Below are 24517 nucleotides of genomic sequence, written 5' to 3' on the forward strand. Positions count from 1 at the left end.
TTGTAACAAATCTTTTCATATCTGTTTTAGGCAGAAAACTCCCATTTCAGATACATTTCTTCTTCCTTAATCCACATCATCATAAATATAATTGTGTGTTACCATCCTCTGGAATTGCTTTGACAGTACACAGCCTTTGGTGTCCTGACTACTTTTCCATGTTAGTTAAGACTGCGCCTATTTCTAGAGTTTCAGTGTAGTGTGTTTGGAATTGATGCTGTGGTAGGTCGTAAAGTGATTGACAGATGAGGAAGGAAAAAAGTAGTTGTGAACAACTCAGTCTTGTACATTAAATGCAGGGTAAAGATAAGTCAATATTTGGAGATAATGGCAAGATCAAGTGACAACTTTTAAAAGTATAGATTAGACATGAGCGTATTGGAACAATAATGGAAATATCAGAGATGCATTGCATATGGATGTATAAATTGAGGGGTGCAGAGAGATCATGGTCATTGTGCATGGTCAATAGCAGGATGCTATTACATTCCGAATCTATATTCCAGGAAGTCAACAGAAGTACATATTGGTCCTGTTGTCATGGGGATACAAACCAAACTTGTTTATGTAATTTTTCATCCTGGGATTTGTGACATAGAAAGATAATGAATGGTCAGGTGTGGTGGCTCATGCCTGTAATCCCAGCACTTTGGGAGACCGAGGTGGGCAGATCACCTGAGATCAGGAGTAGCGATCAGCCTGACCAACATGGCAAAACCCCATCTCTATTAAAAATAAAAAAATTAACCGGGCATGGTGGCGGGTGCCTGTAATCCCAGCTACTAGGGAGACTGAGGCAGGAGTATCACTTGAACCAGGAGGCGGAGGTTGCAGTGAGCCGAGATTGTGCCACTGCACTCCATCCTGGGTGACAGAGTGAGATTCTGTTTAAAAAAAAAAAAAAAAAAAAGTCAGTGAACAAAAATACAAAGAAATAGATAGAATGACTCTAAAACCAGATCCCCAAGTAAGCTAGAAGGAATGCTTCCTCTGTTAAGTGAGCTTCCCTAAATTCAACTGTGACCTTCAGGTAAACTTGGCTTGTATTACGCTTTGTTTTTCCTGAATAGTACTTACAAATGGAATTTGAATGCTTAACATGGAAGAATAAATGCTCACTGATTCATTTAAGTCTGCACTACTCCTTTTTATCTTTGCCCATACACTGATAGACATTTCAGTTTGGAAATCTTACTCCTACATTATAAGCAATAATAATATGAACAAGAACTGTAAACCCTGGTAAGAATAGAATGAATTTTTCACAAGATATATAAAAACTTGAAATCTCCTATTAGTGCCACAGCTTTTTCTATCCTACTTTTGTAATTTGAGTGAACTAACCATTTGAAAAGGATGCCATAAGAGATTTTTAAAATAAAATAGTTTTGCTTGGTTTCTGTTAGGTTTATTCAGTTGCTTTTCAACACATTGCTTCCTTTGAGTTTTGGGTTTCCATATTGATATTATCTATGCTAGTAACACATTAGTAAGAACAGACAATGTACATATTGAGTTTGATTCTTCATGGGTAGGGGTTATCCATACAATCACATTGACTGATCGTTCCTATCTGAAGTTTATGTTATTACCCTAGCATTTCAAATTATTATATACAACAAATAAGATACCCTCTCCAAATATTTTCCTTTGTGAATGACTACAAACATCTCCTTTGCTGTTCATCATTTCTGAGAGAACCAAGGAAAAATTTTCATAGTTTTATTTACACAGCTTTCCTTTTCCACACCGTATTTCTTTTATAGGCATGTAGTATAGCTGCTTTCAAGTTAAGTCATGTGTCTCTGCTCTTTTGAGTTAAACCTTTTAAGAGTTATAAATCTTAGCACATGGTTCAGAATTTCAAAATTGGTACTTTGACATCACTATCTCTTTGCCTTAATACTTTCCCTGGCATACTATTGTATTTTATAGTTCTGTTTTCACTGGTAGAAGAAAGAACATTGACAATGCTCCTGTGTTTTAGAATTTTTCAGATCAAGACATTAAAATCATAATCATTGGAGATGTTTCCCTAGGTTCCTCAGATGCATGAAGAAGCAGTACTAGGTTGTAGTCCCTGGGTTTGAAAAACATGTATGGTCTTTCCATCACAACTTGGATACCTCTTCTAGGACCAAAGCAGACCTAAAATTCATAGCCCTTAACTAAAGTATCAATGGGGCCCATGTATCATTTCCTTTGGTGCAAATATGGTTTTCTGGAAAGTGTTTATACCTGTTTTATTTTTATTTTTTCAGTCTTATTTTCAATAAAGACTTTGTTCCTTTTTTCTGGAAGCTTTGATTCCCCATTTATGTAGCTTCTACCTAGCCTCATTGGTATAGCATTTTGCTCCTGTCTTCCTCATCCACATTGTAGTCCTTAACATGCTGCTGATTCTGGCTTTGTTTAAACTCTACCTCTGCTGTTCTATGAAATAAAGCAATATTACTCAGAGCTCAGAAACCTTCCCAGGTATAAACTGTGACCCGAATTAACTATTGCTAGTTTCTGACTTTGGTGGGGTTGATAAGAATGTAATCATAATTGAGTTAATTCTTATCTGCTCTGACCTAAAACACACAGTCACTGAAAATGAGTAATAAATGCTAAGTTTCTCGAAGGTTCTATATTTTTCTAGACTTAAACTTATATCTTGCATACCTTGATTTTGACAGAATATTGTTAGTGAAATTTCTAATGATTTAGGAATTTCTCATCAAAGTTAAATATGAAATAACAACAGAAAATTTTAAGTGATAAGGGCAATTAAATACATTTTAAAAGTAAAGTGTGAATTATGGTAACAAAGATGAATATATGTTGAAATATAAATAAATATGATTATGATGTTAGCAAAATTAATACTCAAAAATAATTAACCACCCACACTATAGTGACACTGTAATATATTGGGTATGACAGATCATTTGGTAAGACAACCACGAGTTGTCAAATAAGATAAAACAAATTTTAAAGAGTTCCTCTACTGAGAAAGAGGAATACAGAAAGATTTAATTCCTTTGTTGGGGAACATATAATCACACACTGCTCGCACATTAGTTTCCTGTAGCTTCTGATGTTTTGTGTGGGTTTCACACTGTGGAAGCCAGGAAAGGCATTTTTGGATACTGTAGTCATAAGTCTGCAAACATGAATATCGTAATCAGAAATTCTTTTGGTGGTAGGGCAGAAAACTAAGTCTTGGAGTTGGGTATTCCTTGCAAATAATTATTCCTCTATTTGAAAAACCAAAGGATGTACTAAGAAATTTGGGTCATTCCATTCAGCACTTACCACTGTAGGTAGGAGTTTAATTCTTTCCCAATAATATAACTCTAAAAGTTAATACATAGAAAGACAACTCCCAAAAAGCAAAGTATATATATAATCATTTCAGAAATATCACCTATTCTTCAGATAATTATGTAAGTATGTATCATGTATGTATATCTGCTTATTTCTAAATATATATTTAAGTAGGACCATTTCAAATGTACTGATCTATATTTTTATTCTATCAGTCACTGATAATAACTAATTATAACACAATATCTATTGCCTTATTATTTTCCCCACACTCGTCCCTCAACTATACACCATAGAGTTTATTAGGGGGAAGGTATGATAGTTTTAAGCAAACAAAAAAAAATCATGTTCTTCACATTTTATGTAACACATATAAAGCTTTATTCTAACTTTTAAAATATTCTTTTTAATTGTTTGGAGGCTTACCAATTTTTTCAACAGAAAAACCTTTAAATCTACATCGCTAAGCTTTTACACACATTCATGCTCTAAGGGGCAGTATACTCAATGGTTTTAAGCTGATTTTGAAATATTGGCACCACGATGAATATCACAGTTATGCGATTTATGAAGACATTATTTACTCATTAATAAAATAACGTTTATAGCAATAACATTTACTTTGTAGGTAGCTGTGCCTGTCACAAGAGTTAGCATTAAATAAATTTTAGCTATTGTTATAAACAGATAAACAAAAGAACTGAAAAGTTCACAATACTCTTTCACTGTAAGTTTTATCAAGCATTATTCAGCTAAACTGAACATTCAAAGCTGATCAAAATATAAATTTTGTCAGGTAGAAAAGAGAAGAAATGAAAAGAAGAGCAATGAAATGAAATGAAAGATAGACGAGCACTCTGACGTGACTAAAATGAGCGGCAGTAGAAAGTCTTAGCAAATGCATACTTACGGAGCTGCCCAAGTCGAGCTTTTTCTTTTTTACCAAACAAACGTCCTATTGAAGACTTGATTCCTTTCTTCTTGGGGGCTTTGTGAAGAGAATCTTGGCTGCTGTTGGCACTACCAAGCCCAAGGCTTTCTGGCTCAAGAGAAACAGATAAACTACTGCAAAACACAAAAGAGGAAAATATTGCTCATTTTCGTGCAACATCCACAAGGTACACAAAAGTTGTTTCCTTTATAAATGCACCAAAAGAGGAACAAGTAGACTTGTAATGTCATTTTTCCCCCTATCTTCCCGTGTTTCCTTTTAAGATATTAAGTGCAGTTTTTTTTTTTCAGCCTTGGGCCCTGAACCTCCAAATTTCCATAAGAGAAATGTACTTTTGTTCCAAATGGCTTTTTTTCTTACTTTTTTGATATCATCTCAAACTAATCAGTGAATATAGGCTGATTTATTAACTGCCTGATAAATGGCCTTCTATTATAGAGTACTTGATCCATTATCTATTTATTTCTCAGAGTTTGTTTTTCTAATCTTAAACATAATGACCTACAGCAAGGAACTGAAATATAACTAATTGTGAAGTTGAAGCTGCTCTTCCAATCTACAGTTTTACTTGATTTTCCTCTAAATTCAGTTAATTTAAAATAATCTGGCTGCAATCTGGAAGCAACAAACCATGTACCCTCGTGATCAATGTATATGTTTTCTTAATTAGAGTTCTCAAATATTATTTTAAATACATGTTAAACTGAAATGCTCTTCAAGCAGTTGGTTAAGTTTCAATTTCTGGTCAATATATTTGACATTGTATTAATAGGAGGGGATCAATAGACATTGCTATTAGTTTCTACTGTTGTTAATTTTATAACACCATGATAAATTACTTACTTTTACTTATTCATGCCAATTAATTTGAACTCACATTCCCTAACTTTCAAAGCAATAACTTTTTATATGCTGAAATATACTCTGTTTTTGGAGAGTGAAAGAAGTAATATTTTGAAGCTGAAGTAACTGATTTTTCCACATTAACAATAAAAAATAATCAGAAAAAAGAAATGACTGCCAACACAGAAAGCCCTACTTTTAAAACATTTATTGTAAAACATACTATCTAGAAGAGAGTTCTTTTATTGAAGTATTAATCCTTAAGTCATTATATTTGGTTACATCAATTATGTGTCTACAGATGCTGCAACTGATGAGACAATAGGAGAAGATACATTTCAGATATAAACTACATGCTTCGGTATATTCATATCATCAGTGATTATAGAGATCTGTTTGTAATGTTCTATGCATATGGATAAGACAGTATAAAGACTTGTGAGGACAAATGACATATTTCTCCATCTAGACTTATCTTTTTCTTTAATACTTTAGTCAAGGACTTTTTTTCTTTTCTAATAACTTTCTGACTGAGGAGTTATTATTGCTGGCAGCAGCAGTACCTGCAGGGTGCACATACCTGTCTGCTAAAAGGCATAATCATAAACTTTTCAGACTTTAATGATGCTTATACTGTAATCCAAATTTATGATCTTGTCCTAGAGTCTCCTTAGTTTTTTGTTAATATTTCTAGTAAGTCCTTCCTCTAGCCTGATCTCATTTTAATAGAAAATATCCACTAAAAATTAGAAGAGCTATTCTTATCTATTTTGACTAATAAGCCCACAAAGATACAGTTAATTTTAAAAACACAAATTCGATATCAAAATTGAAATGTGGTTATTTCACAAGTGATACTGGGAAAAGGAAGTTGGAGAATTCTGCCTCAATGTAAATCGTTAAGCAGTCTATTTGACAACAATGAAGGAAGAGGAATATTTTTGAAAGGAGGGCATTCAATGTGCAGTGTGCCTGCAGCGTCTTACCTTCGAGCATCATTGTGGTAGGAGGAAGGGAGAGTGTGAGTCATTCTGATGGCTCTAGGGGTAGGAGGAGGAGAAGTTTCACATTTAATTGTTGCTTTGTCCTCTCGACCATCTTCTTCCACAACTGCAATCTAGAAGCAAAAACAATACATTCAAATAAACCCTTTCTAAATTTCAGTTGAAATTGATACAAATGGAGAATCATGAGAGCAAGGCTACTGAGTAATTTTAATACAAAATAAAACAACAAAACTTGGGGCATATAAGTCTTACATGTATAAATTCCCATTAAAGAGTTTGATTTTCACAGATATTTAAAGTGGACACATTAAAATTTTAAAAAAATCATAGACCCACTACACAAAAATGTTTCATTAATAAACACCATAGATCAAGCTTTTCCAACCCACAGCCTGCTGGACACACATAGCCCAAGACGGCTTTGAATGCAGCCCAACACAAATTCTTAAACTGTCTCAAAACGATTTATGCACCGACCATTTTTTTTTAAAGCTCATTAGCTATCATTAGTGTTAGAGTATTTTATGTGTGACTCAAGACAATTCTTCTTCTAATGAATGTAGCCCAGGGAAGCCAAAGATTAGACACCCCTGCCATAAATCAACTAGATGCTGACTATTGATCTATAGTGTTTATTGACATTGATCTATGATATTTTATAATATCAGAATATAAACTCTTTACAAAAAGGTATTAAACACACATTTGAACAATTCACTAAAATATAGGATTATACATACTCAGGTTATCATAATAAAGACATCTTTTAAGCAGGGATTTTTGAAATGAGAAGTTGATAAAATATAACTTTATCAGATAAAGTGCTTTACATCAGTCAATGAAATGACTGATGAAATTTATTACAGGGTGTTTAAAATATGAGTTGTGGTTTGTAAGAAAAAAACTCTTTTTAAAGTGGGACTAATAAAAGGTAAGATGATGATATTTCCAAATTGTTTCATTTTACTACCATGATGGAAAAACTGGCAAAGACATACAGAAAACCAAAAGAAGATGAGATGGGAGGGATTTCCTTAAATAACAATTTAGTACAGAATTCAGAACAACTCAGGATACTATCCATCTTGTCAGAGATCAAGATATAGAGCTGTAACTTAAAATTTGTTTCCAATGTCAAATTAATTGTAGAGAAGTAGTTTTTACAACAATGCTGCATATTTTTCATGGCATCGTTGTGTAACACAATATGGAGAGATCAGGATTGTAGAAAACACAGCTAAAGACTTATGGCTTTGAGAGTTCTGATGAAAAAAGTTCTAAGTATGGCTAAGCAAAAATTTTTAAAGTTCTGGGGAAATATTTTGTTTGTTTTTATGTAAAGCTCTTATGCATAAATGTGTTTATCTATGATAAAGACCTCGTACCTTCGAGGAACTTCATGAAATTATCAGGACTTTTGTCACCCAATCCTAGGTTCCTTTTAACAGCTTAGGTAGGTAGGCATTTTTCTATAATTCCTTTGTTCTATTCAACTAGCATATTGCCATCAGGAGAATCTTTTTCAGTAACTGCTTTCGGCTTGATTCTGATGCTATGGAAAACCTTTTCAAACCCACACCCCAGCTAAACTCTTAAGCGTGTTTCTGAACTATTCCTAATACAAGTTAGTGTTTTCACAGTTCTGTGATCCCACCACGACTCTTCTCTGATTGTTTCTGCTAAGCAGGGCCATTTTTGCTGTCAGAATTTTGCTTCTGAAACACCTTATAAAATACCTTCTTTGTTCTCCCTGCCAGCCAAACTACTTATTCCCAATAACAGCTTTTAAAAACATCATATACAAAACTTTCCTCTGAATGTCACTTAGAGTTTTGGACTCAGAGAGGGGTTTGAATTCTGATTTCTCTTAAATGTTGAATAAATAGGCTGATTACTTTTCTGCTCTAATATTAAATTTCCTCATCAGCAAAATGGAAGTGATATAACACTTTTCTTAAGGTGTTCTTTTGAAGTGTAAATACCAGCATGTATTTAACTTCTTCCCCTGATACGCAAGGTTTTTTAGTTTGTGGTCCTTCTTTCCGTGACTTTTTTCACAAATTACGTTGTTAATTCCTGAATTATTTGAGACTACATTTTCGTATAGAACCTTCCATCCTACCTTCCTATTTCTAACACCCATTAAACTTTTATAGTCCTTTTAAGGTGATGGAGGTCAAAGAAAATAAAGACGTTATCCTTGGTAAACTTGGTAAATAAGAATGAACTGGTATTGTTAAGGAGAAGAGGCTATAGGAAGACAGATAATAGCCCAGGAAAAGAAAATGCTAATTCCATCTATTCAAGCCATGTAAGTATAATATAGATTCCCTTATTACCATTTTTTAAAGGAAATAAAAGTTGTCTGGTTCCAGGAGTATTTCAATGTTTGGGTGTAGGCTGACTACCACATCTTGAAGATGCTGAAGAATAGATTTTTGCACTGCATAGTAGTTTGAATCTTTGAAATCTTTCTCATCTGATGTCCCATGAGTGCAAGCTCTACTCAATTGTCTAATAAGACATCATTTTGTGATTCAGAACTTTTCATTTTGTTTCCCATATCCCATATTTATTCTCTTGATTTCATTCCAAACAGAACAGCAGTGTTTCAACCATATATATATTTTTTATTTTGCATATACTTGATGATCTGGCATCTTGAGAGGATGCTCCTCTATCCCTAGGGATAGTTAATTCCTGGAAATAGCACATCACTTGCCTATAAGTACACCTTTCATATGCAAACCAAAGAACTCACAGCCCACACTCTAAATCATCTTCTCCATCTGGCTCTTACTCTCCAAGAGGCAATATTCCTTTGCCCTAATTACCTGTGGGCCAGACTGAGACAACTAGAGAGAGTCCCTACACCTTGGGGCCAGACGAAATTAATCAAGCTACCCATCCTAAACCTGCTTACCCTGCCTTGTCTTGCCTTTCCCTAAGAGACCTCAGAAAGCCTTCTGGCCCTGCGCCTTCTGCCTCCTGACTGACCCTGGTGCTGTCCTGAGGCACAGAGTACTCTCTCCTTTTGGGAACTGTGAGTAACAAACTACCTTTTTTTGACAGCTGTCTCCTGATCTGTTGTCCTCATCCTATCAACACAATAATAATAAAATATTTGAAAATAATGAGCATTAATTATATATGCTAAATATTAAAATATGTGTAGTATATATTAATAAATATAAATATTTATATTAAAATATCAAATTATACCATCCTTGGTTTAAATATTCAATGAAAAACAGGATATTATGTTTCTTATAATCTAATTATTTCTCCAGAAAGCATGAACAATTTTATCTTTGAAGTATTTTCTATTATAAGCAAATTTAAACAATTCAATACAATTTAAATACTCTCAACTTTTTAATGTTTTATTAACATTCGACTACAGGGAATATTATTTTAAAGCTTTCATAGAATAAAACAATATTCAATCCGTAATGATGTAAAAGTCATTTATAGTACCTTTCTCCGATGTTTCCTTAGATCACTTGGCTGTGATTGGCAGTAATAAAAACAACATAAAACAGAATTAATTAAGAATTAACATTCATTTAACTATGTTACAATTTTAAATAGTATCTACAACTTGACTATCATTTTTTTCTTCATTCTGTTATTTTCTAAATAAATATCTTTTAATTACTATAGAAGCACTCCTTGTAGTAGTTAAATTTAGAGAGGGAACTTCTCAGGTAACAGAAGTCAGAGGCTTGTTTCCATAACGGGGCCATGTGTACAGGCACTGGATACGAGGCATGGACCGTGGGAAAGAGAAATTGTGGAATGAGCTAGAGCGACTGAGTCTAGCTAGAAGACTGAGCTAACGAGAAATAAATGAGACTTCATCTTTCCAATAAAATATTATTGGGAATGAAGATCCAATGCATATATAAGGAGTTTATAAACTCTTGTTTTTGTCCCATCTATATGCAAAGCTTTGGGCCTCCTTTGGGCAGATACGCTGCTCCTGAGGGATCTCAGAATTTCTTGAATCCTAAAATCCTTCTCCATACCACAAATGCCAAAAGCTCTGGGACTGCTGCTTTCTTGTCAATGCTCTTTTTTAGAACTTTTAAAAATAGTTGTGTTTTATGATTTCAAGTGAACCTTATTCACTTAATGCCTTTGTTCAAATTTCTTAGGTAAGCAAAACAATTTCTGTGAAACTATTCCATTATGTTTTGCATTTTTGTTGTTGAGAAATGTGTTGATTTTACCCCACTCAATAGTCTAACGAGATATCACTAACATGTTGTTTTTTGCTTATGGATTTGTTGTGAGGTAAAAGTAAATACGGGTATGCTTTATTATCAGGAGAAAAATACCACAATGTTTGTAAATTATTAAATAATACAAATAATGCAATATCTTTTCAATCTCTAATTTTCTCTCTAAAAATTCTAATCTTCTTCTGAATATTAACCATGAATTATATCCAACAAATTTTTTTCCTACAATATTTTCTTCAGGTTAAAAAAATTTACCCATGTTTTACTATAAAAATAATACAATTGGTAACATAATTATATTAGGTGTTAAGGACTTCCTGGATTTCATTTCTCGCTTCTCTGACTTAGATATTAAACACTTTAAATATTTCTTACTCTTCCAAGAATGCCCTAAATATTTTTTCACTACTCTAATTACAGTGTAATAAAATTCATGTTTTATGGATTTATTTATTTATTTGTGACTAACTGTTTAAGAAAATTCATGAAAGCACTGGCATCATTCTCTCTCTCACACACACAATCACAATCACATCTAAGATTATAAATATATTATTATATATAATATATAATATGTTATTTTATTACCATGAAAATAATAGCACTATCAAGAGTTATGATGCTACCATAAAAGGGTAAAACTGTGTTGTAAAAACGTCAGAAATAAAAGCAGTACAAAAATAATCTAAGTATTCCTGCCTTGAGTGCTGACTAAATTTTATTCTGTGGTCCAGGATTCTTACTGTAGCTTTGGTACTAAGTTGCTCATTAATACTATGTAGTGTAACTTATATATGCAGAAACTAAGCAAGAGACAATGTCACTTTTAACTAATAAAATGAGATGAATGGTTCCTAAATTTCTAAAATAAGCAGATCACAATGTAGTTCAGCATGTTTGGTTAGTATATCCTAGTACATTGGCTAGAAGTTTGTGCTGTATCCGAGTGGAATCAGTTCTGATTAGCTGGGCATTGTTCTGGTTGACCATTGTCTATTCTATTTAAAAACCATTTTTAGCAGAAAGTTTTGGAAATGAGCAGCAAATAGTGGACTCAGCAGCTTAAAGAGGTAACTATTTTCTTTTTTAAAAATATTCTCAATTTTTCTTTTACGTAAGTTTTATGGCTTGGAAGTCTCATAATTGTAAGTATGCCAATGTACATTCACTACAAAATCATAACTTTACCTCCATAAACAGTTCATAATCTTTTAATCTTCATCATTGGTGTCATTTCAACATACTATATTTCCAAGTAATGACAGAAACAAAAGACAGGATAGTACATGCTTTTAAATTAGGGAAATTTGAGGAAAAATCCAGTTCCATTTATTAGCTGTTTTGAATATGGGCACTCCATTTATACTCCCAAAACCTCCACTCTCTGTTGAGATAATGCCCTACTACCTCCAGTTTTTCCATGAGAATTAAATGTATCATGGTATTCAGTAGTCATCACAATCGTATTTTCCAGAGGTTTTATTTTATATATATGTAAATAAATATATTTTATAATGAAATACATATATTATATGTATATTTTTAGAATGGGCAATCTGATGTTTTTCTCAGTTGCATCCAGGGTACTTCCTAATTTAGGTTTCCATCTTCTAATCCCAAATATAAGGATAAATGAAATAAGGAATTAATGTATATATGTGAAAATGTGAATATAAAGTCTAAGACAAAATTAGAAATTAGTTGCTGTTGCTTTTTATGGCTCTCAACAATACAAATAATGCAAAAAATTTATATTATATATCAAAAAGTTATAAAACTCTATCGTGGTGTATTGAAACAATTATAATACTAAGTTTTGTTACTTATTATGTTAAAAACACACACACATGGTGTCCAAAGTGATTTCCTCAGTATGCCATCAATAAAAAAGTACTTAGGGGCTTAAGTCATTCAATTTAAAAAAATATTTTATTTTATCTTTTTTCAAGAAGGAATCTCACTCTGTTGCCCAGGCTGGAGTGCAGTGTTGCCATGATAACTCACTTCAGTCTCAAATTCCTAGGCTCAAGGGATCCTGCTGCCTCATCAGCATCCTAAGTGGCAGGGACTACAGGTACAGACCACCACCACCACACCCAGTTAATTTATTTTTTTCTTTTTCTTCTTTGTTTTGTTTTGTTTTGAGATGGGGTCTTGCTATGTTTCTTAGGCTAGTCTTGAAATCCTTGCCTCTAGGTAATCCTCCTGCCTCAGCCTCCAAAAGCACTAGGATTATAGCTGCGAGCCACTATGCCCAGCCATTCATTGAAATTTATAATGTGCTATTTAGATCTCTGCTCTATCATTGACTTACTATTTGATCCTAAGAAAGTTACAGCACCTGTGTGGGTTACCATTTCTTCATCTCATAATGGGATTCATAAATGTGCAGATCACATAGGGATGTTGTGAATAAGAAAAGAAATAAACAATAAAATATACAGAAAGTACTTAGACGAGAACAAACACCCAGTTAAGTTTCAGCTAAAGCATCATTAATCTTAACAGGAGGCAAAAGTTCTCTGGACACAACACCATACCAGTGTCATGACTCCCATCCGATCCATTTCCCTGGCAGGGCTTCGAGGGGTGAGCTTTGGCGTTGAGTGTCCACTGGGGGGAGATGAACTGGCCAGCGATGAAGCTGTAACAGAGGCAGTGATGGAGGTACCTGGGTGGACCCTCGCCAAATTCAGGCCTTCGAGGCTCACACTAGCCACTCTATTCTCAATTTCTTCAGCACGCAACTCTGTAGATTCTTTTTCTTCCTGAATTAGCCTGAAAGATACAGTTTAATTTTGATCCATATATAATTTAATATGGATCCATTATATGCTGCTGTAAAGATCATTGGAATTCACATAATAAATCAATAGAAACTATTCTTGAACATTTTACATCAAATCTAACTTTTTCATCCTTTTCTCTAAACAGTATAACTTTCAATAAATTCCAGGGACTTCCTGGCTTCAATTTTAAAAATTGTTTTCAAATGATACATTTTTCCCGACAACTTTCAGTTTTACCCTCTTTGTATGCTACCACCTGCTAAAACTCTTTAAAAATCTTGAACCTAGTTTATCTCTACCATTAATTCTAATCTTATATTTGACCTCAGGAACCAATAAAAGAGACTTTAGAAACTCAGCCTTGAGATGGCAAAGCACTAGCAATAGCTTAGAAAAAGTGAAAGACTATAATTACGTGTAAATGCGCCTCATAAGATTCAAAGTCACTGACTCTTACCTCCTACCTAATGAAAAAGTTTAAAGGATAGTATCCTCAATAAGCTGTCATTCATAATTAGCCAAATAAAACCCTGAGACTAAGTTAATAAATACTTAGCCAAGCCTCCTTTAAATAAGTATCAGAAAAGGTAATAATGTGAAAATTTAGTTATACAGATAGCTGATGAATACACAAATAATGAAAAAATAACTTGCAAACAAAACTAGGCCAGGCATGGTGGTTCATGCCTGTAATCCTCCCAGTACTTTGGGAGGCTGAGATGGGCGGTTCACGAGGTCAGGAGTTCAAGACCAGCCTGGTCAATATGGTGAAATCCCGCCTCTACTAAAAATACAAAAATTAGCCAAGCGTGGTAGTGCATGCCTGTAATCCCAGCTACTCCAGAGGCTGAGGCAGGAGAATCTCCCAGGAGGCGGAGTTTGCATTGAGCTGAGATAGTGCCACTGCACTCCAGCCTGTGTGAGACTCTGTCTCAAACAACAACAACAACAAGAACAACAACAACAACAACAAACTAATTAATGTAAATGCTTTTGAGACAGCAAAGCACTAGTCCTTTTTCTTTAAATTGGGAAGTATCTTCAAGAATACTTATAAATTATTTATTACAAAGGCACAAATAAGAAAGAGCTTTAGCTAGGTTGCATAAAAATTCTGTTTGAATTCTGAATCAAATCTATATACATTTTGTATGTTGTTGTAATGAAACTGTGTACCAGTATAGTTTGATAAGTGGGTTGTAAAATTCTCCTGAGCTATTTTGTTCTTAATTACAATGGTTTATTGTGATCCTCTGTTATATAGAACCCTTATCTTCAAGTTTATGATCACTTCAAAATTTTCTTTTTACATATTTAGAATAGAGAATGTAATTTATTTGCTAAATCTATTCAATAGGAAATACTTGTCTGGTCTACGTTTACTGTGGGAAGTTGAGCTACATTTACTTCCCTGTTTTTATATGTTCACCAGCTTTTTGATGATTAACTCACTGCTGGTGTCTTCACTAACTATTCTGTAAATCCTTCCGTTTTTAAGTAGTATGTGTTCCCTGGCAAGGCAGAAAGTGCTTTGGTAGTCTACTTACCTGTCATTGGAATAAGTGATCTTTGTGATTTTTAACAGGCTGTTTAAAAATCTTACAAATTATGGACTTAAAATCTAATCAAATATGTTTCACAAAGATTCATTTTGGTTAAAACATTATGAGGCACATTTACACTTAATTATAATTTTTCACTTAGAAAAAGAACATGAATTCTGTTACTCTCAAAGTTTATTTTCATGAATGCATTTTTTAACTTCACCCCAAGGTCAGAACCCCCAAAAAAGGTTTAATCAAGTAACACAGTACATAGTAACATAGCTTAAAATGTATTGGAAAGAAAATACTACCTTCCCCCTCAAAAAATAAAAATGAAAAAAAAAAAAAAGAAGGCATTTTGTACTTTTAAAATACTTAGTAGATAAATGACTCCTAGAAATTTTTTTTTTTTTCTGGTGAGATGTAACGTGGTTCTGCTGTACACAGAAATTTTGGTTATTAATTTTAGATATTATATAAATTGTATAAGAGATCCAAACCTAGAGGAACAAGTTGGGTAAGACGTTGATTGAAGTTTAATCTAACAGAAAATAGTAGCTAACTATAAAATAACAGATGAATGAACAGTGCTGTGGCAAATGGGTTTGAAGTAATTTGAATCAGTGAGCTGTGAAGCTAGAAAACATGCATTATTTTAAATGGCTAAATTAGTTTATGAAAGAAGAAAAATCTTAACCAGAGAAAAATTCTGGTTGTTATTAGCAGACCACTCTGGTCTAAATCATGATGACTATTTCTTTTAAATGTGATGTAATCACATTTCATGTATTTTTCAAATTTCTTACAAAAAACAACTATATTAACCTACTGGCCAAGATTGTTACTAGAAATTGCTACCCTAATGTTACAAAAATAAGAGTCACTGAAGAGAAATAGATTGTTATTGAAGGTGTGTTGATCTCTTTGGTGAAAATAAATATCACAAGAATATAGACTTGATTTCAAACTTAATTTGGTAAATTCAACCATTAGCTGAACAGCATCAGAAAGTGTTACTCAGTTATTCAGTTAATATTTATGTTCTATTTAGAGTAACCAAATATTTATGGAGAACTTTCTAAATATCAAGCGAAGACCTACAAATAAAGATAAGCAAAGTCAGAAACATTTCTTGCTCCTATAAAAGTTGCAATCTAGTGAAGGTAGAGAACTGATGGACAGTACTACCTTCCTTGAAGAAGTAATGGAGGAGCTGTCCATGGTGAGTAAGGGTAACATGAGTGAAATATTAGGGTAGAAGGGTGCAGAATGAGAGGAATGTTCCAGAAAAAAGGGATGACACAACCAAAGAAAGATCATGGAACATCAAGGAACTGGAAAGTAGGTAAGGTAAATGGTTAGAGAGTGGTGAGACAGGTGAGGTATTGTAGACCATATTAAAAAGTTTGGTTTGTATCCTAAGAGCAACTGAATCGTTTGAAAGAGGGGAATTACATAAGCACATTTCTGTTTTTAAAAGTCTTCTCTGGCTGCAGTGAGGTTGGATTACATGGAGAACTAGCATACTACAAAGAAACCAGATAGTAATGGTTATTGTCATACAGGTAAAAAACTATTCTTAAGTGCAGTAGGGTGATGATAGGTAGTTTGAATAATAGTAGAAGGAAGCCAATTGATTTAGCTAGAGCCAGAAAGAAAAAAGAAAGGCATTGTTCAAAAGACTTAAAACATGTTCACCAGTTGAAAAAACAAGTTAAGAATGGTTTGTGGATTATCAAAAGAACACAAATATACCTGATACAATTGGGTTCATCACTGGGGTTAGTCAAGGAACTGACAGAAAAAGCTGATGTCAATGGGGTTCAAGAAACCATATATTAAATTAAAATGAAATTATCAGAGTGCCAACATTTCTCAATATTTGAAATGTTAATTTGTCCAATTTCAATTGTAATGAAAACCATCTATTATTAGGGTACTATATAGCAACAGTACATGTTTTTCATATATAGTATGAAATAATTCATATCACCACATGTTTTATTGCCTTTGAAATGAAAATATAATAAAGATACTTGTTAGGCCATAATATTAAATTATGTCTCACAGATATATTAAGCCTTTTATATTTAAAGAATGCAAATGAATTTGGTCCCCATTTACTTAGAAAATTTTCACACATACATCCCCAAAATGCTAGGGGATTTTTATTGATCATCCTAATTTGTTATAAACTTCAGCGTTAATATGTGAAAATGTATTTTCATTGATGTAAGAATATTAATCATAAAAAACTCTATAAAAATTGTGTCTGTTTAAAATATGGTAGCAGCCCAATTCAAACACAAGTTTTAGGCATCAGTGAATACAATTAACCAGCCACAAGCACTAAGATTAACAGTCTGAGGCTGGGTGTGGTAGCTCATGCTTGTAACTCCAACACTTTGGGAGTCCAAGGCAGGAGGATCATTAGAGCCCAGGAGTTCAAGACCACCCTGGGCAACAGAGGGAGACCCTGTCTCTACAAAAAATTAAAAAAATTAGACAGGCATGGTGGCACATGCCTATAATCCCAGCTACTTGGAAGGGTAAGGTAGAAGAATTGCTTGAGACTGGGAGGTTGTGGACTACAGAGAGCCAGATCTGAGTTATGGCACACTAGCCTAGATAGCAGTGCGAAACCCCATTTAAATAAAAAAAAATTCTGAATTTTCATGCAATATATTACTACAAAAATGTAATTTTTATTATTAAGAAAAGTAGTAATATGTTTAGTTTATCCCATTTAAAGGCATTAATTTTTTTTTTCTCAAGTGTTCCTGGCAGAGAAGAGGACTCTATCCTGCTTTCAGCATTTGCTTTGCTATGAACTGAATTTTTTCTCCCACCTTCAATTCACAGGTTGAAGCTCTAAAGGGCAAAATGACTGTATTTGAAAATAGGATCTTGGGGAGGTAATTGAGATTACATGAAGTCTTCCATAAATCTTTCCTTGGTAAAGGCTTTCAGATCCCTTAAAAGTATTTAAACATTGGAGTCAAATTAATTTGCTGTTCTGAAAAGTTCAAGATCAAGGTTCCAGCAGGGTTCCATTTTTGGTAAAGGCTCTCTCTTCCTGGCTCCAGGGAAATGGAAAGGTGGGTGGGCAGTGGGGGGCAGAAAGAAAGAGAGAGAGAGGTTTAATTCCATAGAATTACTATATTTATGTTCTCTCTCTCTCTCCCCCTGTCTTTCTGCCTCCCATCGCCTGCCTTACTTTCCCTTTCCCTGGAGCCAGGAAGAGAGCCTTTACCAAAAACTGAACCCTGCTGAAACGTTCATCTTGGACTTTCCAGCCTCTAAAACTGTTAATATTAATAAACTTCCAAGAAACAGGCTGTCCCTGATATAAATGGCATAAAATTGACAAAAAGAATGATAAATTAATTTCACTCCAATGTTTAAATATTTTAAGGGATTTGAATGCACATTAACTTGCATACTATTTGGTATCTTTACTGCAGTATGTAATGTATCTGAAGAATGTACGTGATTATCACAAATACTTTCCTTTAAGTAAATTTTAATTTAAAAAGTGCTTTAAAATTCACTGGAGAAAGTTTTGCCTTTAACTTATTCTTTTATATTGTCACTAATGTAATTAGTCTTATATGTTTCATGTATGTTCCTTACAAAGGCTGTCCTAATATTATAAAGGAAATACACAGATATCCTGGGAATCTTCTGAAAATACACATTCTGATTCAGTGCATATGGGGTTAGGTCAGAGATTCCACAGACCTATTAAGCTCCCAGTCAATGCTAATGCTTCTGATCTAGTATTTATATTTTTAGCACAGTATCCAGGTCTTCTAATTTCTTGAAACCATCAGTACTAATTGAAGTTACCTGATTTCTTTGTTGATGGCATCTAGTTGCTCCTGAAGCATCATGGCTAGAGTCTGGGCATCGGAATGACCACTTGGAGAGAGAAGATCCATTGAGCTAAAAATTGTTTCTCTGTCATCATCATCAATATCAGACATTTCAGTGTCACTTTCAAAAGGGTGGCTGCTTAGTACTCCAATCTGTTGAGTTCTGTTCCACTCATGATCCCCAAGAGATTTCACCTGAATGGTAAATGAAAAATGCAGAATATTTATCACATTGCTCATGTTCAAAGCGCTAATCTCAAAGACAGCAACAACAACAACAGGCATGCTTTTACAACTGACCTTGCAAAAACTGAACCAATTATTAACATTTTAATTTATTTGCTTCCATAAAATAGTTCCTTGACATCGTAAGTAATGTGAGGGATTAATTGTCAGCATAAATATCAAGATTTTAATAGAAATAAAGATGATAAACTTCTATATGATTTATAGTTTGATCATATTCCAAGGTAACAATTACTTTAAAGCATGTATTTGCAATACTGTTCCTTATTTCCAAATATAGCAATCTTTATTTATTTGTACTTAAGCATTCAAGACTTAAAATAATTAGTCTTCCTATATTTCCTTATTATAAGCTCAGACCACAAATATTATCACATAAGAAATTATACAAGAATTCTCTTCCCAACATTTATTTACATCGATTGTAACAAAATATTATTTAAAATATTGCAAAATTATGTACAGGTATACTCCACAGATATTTCAGGGTTAGTTCTAACAATAGAGTCACACAAATTTATTGATTTCCCAATGAACATAAAAGTTATGCTAATTCTCTACTGAAGTCTATTAAGTGTATAATAGTACTATGTCTAAAAATGAACATACCTTCATTAAAAATACTTTATAGCTAAAAAATGCTAATGATCATCTGAGCCTTAATGTTTTTGCTGGTGAAGGGTATTGCCTTGATGCTGATGGCTGCTGACTGATAAGGGTAGTGGTTGCTGAAGGTTGGGTGGCTGTGACAATTTTTAAAAATAAGACAACAATGAAGTTTGCCACATTGATTGACTCTTCCTTTCATTAACGATTTCTCTGTAGCATGGAATGCAGTTTGATGGCATTTAACCCACAGTAGAACTTCTTTCAAAATTAGAGTTAATCCTCTCACACCCTGCAACTGCCTTATCAATTATGTAATGTAATATTTTGTATCCTTTGTTGTCATTTTAACAATGTTCACCAGGAGTAGATTCCACGTCAAGAAATCATGTTCTGTTCATTCATGAAAAGTAAATCCTCATCTGTTCAAGTTTTATCATGAGATTGCAGCAATTTAGTTGCATTTTCAGGCTCTACTTCTAATTTTAGTTCTCTTGTTATTTTCACCACATCTGCAGTTACTTTCTCCACAGAAGTCTTGAGCCCTTCAAAGTCATCCATGAGGGTTAGAATCAATGTTTTCTTAACTCTTATTAAGGTTGAAATTTTTTTTTTTTTTTTTTTTTTGAGAGGGAGTCTTGCTCTGTTGCACATGCTGGCGGGCTTAATCTTGGCTCACTGCAACCTCTGCCTCCTGAGTTCAAGCTATTCTTGTGCCTCAGCCTCCAGAGTAGTAGGGATTGCAGAGGTGCACCTAGCTAATTTTTGTACTTTTAGTAGAGATGAGATTTCACCATGTTGGCCAGGCTGGTCTCTAATTCCCGACCTCAGGTGAGCCACCTGCCTCGGCCTCTCAAAGTGCTGGATTACAGGTGTGAGCCATCGCGCCTGGTCAAGGTTGATGTTTTGACCTTCTCCCATGAGTCATAAATGTTCTTAATGGCATCTAGAATGATGAATCATTTCCAGAATGTTTTCAATTGGCTTTGCCCCAATCCATCAGAGGAGTCACTACCTATGGCAGCTATAGCCCTGTGAAATGTATTTCTTAAGTTATAATCCTTGAAAGGCAAAATTACTCCTTCATCCATGGGCTACAGAATGAATGTTGTGTTAGCAGGCACGAAAGCAACATTAATCTCTTTGAGTATCTCTGTCAGAGGTCTTGGTGGCCAGGTGCATTGTTAATAAGTAGTAATATTTTGAAAGGAATATATATATATATATATTTTCTGAGCAATAAGTCTCAAATGTGTGTTTAAAATATTCAGTGAACCATGCTGTAAACAAATGCGCTGTTATCTAGGCTTTATTGCTCTTCTCATGGAGCACAGGTAGAGTAGATTTAGCATAATTCTTGAGGGCCCTAGGATTTTCAGTATGGTGAATGAGCATTGGCTTCAACTTAAAAGTCACCAGTTGCATTCATTCACCCCTGTCCTCTGAAGCTTTGAAGTCAGGCATTTACTTTTCTTCTCTAGCTATGAAAGTCCTAGTTGGCATCTTCTTCCAATGGAAGGTGATTTCATCTACATTGAAAACCCATTGTTTAGTGTAGTCATTCTCATCAATTATCTTAGCTAGATCTTCTGAATAACTTGTAACAGCTTCTCCATCAGCACTTGCTGCTTCACCTTGCACTTTTATGTTGTGAAGATGACTTCCTTCCTTAAACTTTATGAACTGACCTACCCTCTGCTAGCTTCAAAGTTTTCTTCTGCCTCTTCCTCACCTCTCAGTCTTTATGTAATTGTAGAGAGTTAGGGTCTTGCCTTGGATTATGCTTCGGTTTAAGGGAATGTTGTGCATGCTTTGATTGTTTATCACTAAATGATCACATTTATGTAGACCACTAAAACTTTCTCCATATCAGCGGTAAGGCTGTTTTGTTTTCTTATTTGTGTGTTCACTGGAGTAACACTTGTATTTTCCTTGAAGAACTTTTCCTTTGTAATCACAACTTGGTTGTTTCATGCCAGAAGCCTAGCTTTTGGCCTAACTCAGCTTTTGACATGTCTTCCTCACTAAGTTTAATTGTTTCTAGTTTTGACTTAGAGATGTGCAACTCTTCCTTTCACTTGAACACTTAAGGCTATTGTAGGGTTATTAATTGACCTACTTTCAATATTGTTGTGTTTTGGATAATACAAAGGCCCAAAGAAAGGGAAAGCAATGGGAAATGGCTGTTGGAGCAGAAGTACACACAACATTTATAGATTAAATTCACTGTCTTATATTGGCATGGTTTGTGGCATGCTCAAATTATTACAATAGTAGCATCAAATATCACTGTTCACAGATCACCATAACAGATATGATAATAATAATAAACGTTTGAAACATTGCGAGAACTGATGTGGCTCACGCTTATAATCCCAGCACTTTGGGAGGCCGAGGTGGGAGGATCACTTGAGCACAGGAGTTTGAGACCAACCTGGGCAAGATGGTGAAACCCCATCACTACAAAAAAATATAAAAATTAGCTGGGCATAGTGGTACCTGCTTGTGGTCCCAGCTACTTGGGAGACTGAGATGGGAGGATTGCTTAAACCCAGGAATTCAAGGCTGCAGTGAGCCATGATAGTGCCACTGCACTCCAGCCTGGGTGACAGAATAATATTCTGCCTCAAAAAAAAAAAAAAAAAAAAAGACATATTGTGAAAATTGCCAAAATGTGAGACAGAGATACCAAGTGAGCATATGCATTGAAAAAATAGCACCCATAGACTTGCGTGAGGCAGAGTTGTCAGGAACCTTCAATTTGTAAAAAACAGACAAACTAACAAACATAATGCTTGTGAAATACAATAAAGCAAATCACAGTAAAACAAGGTATATCTGTAATTTTAAGCCCAAGGCATGCTAATTTACATGGTTATGCTTTTTAAATGGATATAAGAAGCCTTCCATTTGAAGTAAGCAATTGACCAGTGTTTTTCAAGCTGTTATCTGAATGAATGAGGAGGTTGGACATAAAAGAGAGGTCCTAGATCTCTTTTATTCTGCTTTTTAAAAAATTGGTTTTTATTTTTGTGATCATATAAAATGATTTCTATGGAAGGCCACATGATACTTCCCTGAGCATTGAGTTAAGAATTGAGAATCAGAATTAGTATTTGTGTTACAACTTTTGTTGATATCAAGTAGCACTTAATTAATTTGTCACATAATAATGAGAAAAAAATTGAGATGAACTTAATGTAGCTTTCATTTGCTCATTTATTTATTCATGTATTCAATAGATATTGAATGCCTACTTTGATGGATTAATTAATACATGACATACTGGTGCCAGTTTAAACCCAAAAGGCATCAAGGGCCTGTGTACAAATATGGACAAATGGATCCAGTTTCAGCTTTCTACTTATGGCTAGCCAGTTTTCCCAGCACCATTTATTAAATAGCAATTCCTTTCCCCAATTCTTGTTTTTGTCATGTTTGTCAAAGATCAGATGGTTGTAGATGTGTGGTATTATTCTGAGGGCTCTGTTCTGTTCTGTTCCATTGGTCTATATCTCTGTTTTGGTACCAGTACCTTCCTTACACCTTATACAAAAATTAATTCAAGATGGATTAGAGACTTAAATGTTAGACCTAAAACCATAAAAACCCTAGAAGAAAATCTAGGCAATAGCATTCAGGACATAGGCATGGGCAAGGACTTCATGTCTAAAACACCAAAAGTAATGGCAACAAAAGCCAAAATTGACAAATGGGATCTCATTAAACTAAAGAGCTTCTGCACAGCAAAAGAAACCACCATCAGAGTAAACAGGCAACCTACAGAATGGGAGAAAATTTTTGCAGTCTACTCATCTGACAAAGGGCTAATATCCAGAACCTACGAATAACTCAAACAAATTTACAAGAAAAAAACAAACAACCCCATCAGAAAGTGGGCAAAGGATATGAACAGACACTTCTGAAAAGAAGACATGCGTACAGCCAACAGACACATGAAAAAATGCTCATCATCACTGGCCCTCAGAGAAATGCAAATCAAAACCACAATGAGATATCATCTCATACCAGTTAGAATGATGATTATTAAAAAGTCAGGAAACAACAGGTGCTGGAGAGGATGTGGAGAAATAGGAACACTTTTATACTGTTGGTGGGAGTGTAAATAGTTCAACCATTGTGGAAGACAGTGTGGTGATTCCTCAGGGATCTAGAACTAGAAATACCATTTGACCCAGCCATCCTATTACTAGGTATATACCCAAAGGATTATAAATCATGCTGCTATCAAGACATATACATACATATGTTTATTGTGGCACTATTCACAATAGTAAAGACTTGGAACCAACCCAAATGTCCATCAGTGACAGACTGGATTAAGAAAATGTGGCACATATACACCATGGAATACTATGCAGCCATAAAAAAGGATGAGTTCATGTCCTTTTTAGGGACATGGATGCAGCTGGAAACCATCATTCTCAGCAAACTATCACAAGAACAGAAAACCAAACACTGCATGTTCTCACTCATAGGTGGGAACTGAACAATGAGAACACTTGGACACAGGAAGGGGAACATCACAGACTGGGGCCTGTTGTGGGGTGGGGGGAGTGGGGAGGGATAGCATTAGGAGATATACCTAATGTAATTGATGAGTTAATGGGTGCAGCACACCAACATGGCACCTGTATACATATGTAACAAACCTGCATGTTGTGCACATGTACCCTAGAACATAAAGTATATTAAAAAAAAATTTAAAAATTAAAAAAAAGTATATCTTATGTGCCCCCCCCCAAAAAAATATAAGGACAAATGGATTATATAGTATTTGGCATACATAAAAGTGGTTGAAAGAATGAACTATACTTAGGCACCAAAGGACTATTTTACTTCTCTATAAAATACAACTACATTACTCAACAAACATAGCTTGCAAATTTTAAATTAAGTTATTGACTGAATAGAAGGCTAGCACTGTCCCTTATCATTAATAGTTCTTTGTGAACACAGGAATAGTCTATGTACATTTTCTTCAAAGTGTTTTAAAAATACTAATTTTAGGCCGGGCGCGGTGGCTCAAGCCTGTAATCCCAGCACTTTGGGAGGCCGAGACGGGCGGATCACGAGGT

At 34.4% G+C, this 24517-nt stretch overlaps 1 protein-coding gene across 30 annotated transcripts in view; it reads right to left on the reverse strand.

The window, feature by feature from the left end:
- Positions 1-24517, reverse strand: part of PPFIA2 (PTPRF interacting protein alpha 2) — a 515275-nt gene that overhangs the window by 77611 nt on the left and 413147 nt on the right. For all 30 annotated transcript variants that reach the window (XM_065524620.2, XM_074007496.1, XM_074007492.1 and 27 more), the window contains 5 exons: positions 18541-18761; positions 12899-13136; positions 9592-9621; positions 6094-6224; positions 4223-4377 (listed from right to left, as the gene is read on the reverse strand). In XM_065524620.2, coding sequence (XP_065380692.1) covers positions 4223-4377; positions 6094-6224; positions 9592-9621; positions 12899-13136; positions 18541-18761 — 775 coding nt within the window. The remainder of the gene's footprint in view (positions 1-4222; positions 4378-6093; positions 6225-9591; positions 9622-12898; positions 13137-18540; positions 18762-24517) is intronic.

The sequence above is a fragment of the Macaca fascicularis genome, chromosome 11 (genome assembly GCF_037993035.2).
Source record: "Macaca fascicularis isolate 582-1 chromosome 11, T2T-MFA8v1.1".
Taxonomy (NCBI): domain Eukaryota; kingdom Metazoa; phylum Chordata; class Mammalia; order Primates; family Cercopithecidae; genus Macaca; species Macaca fascicularis.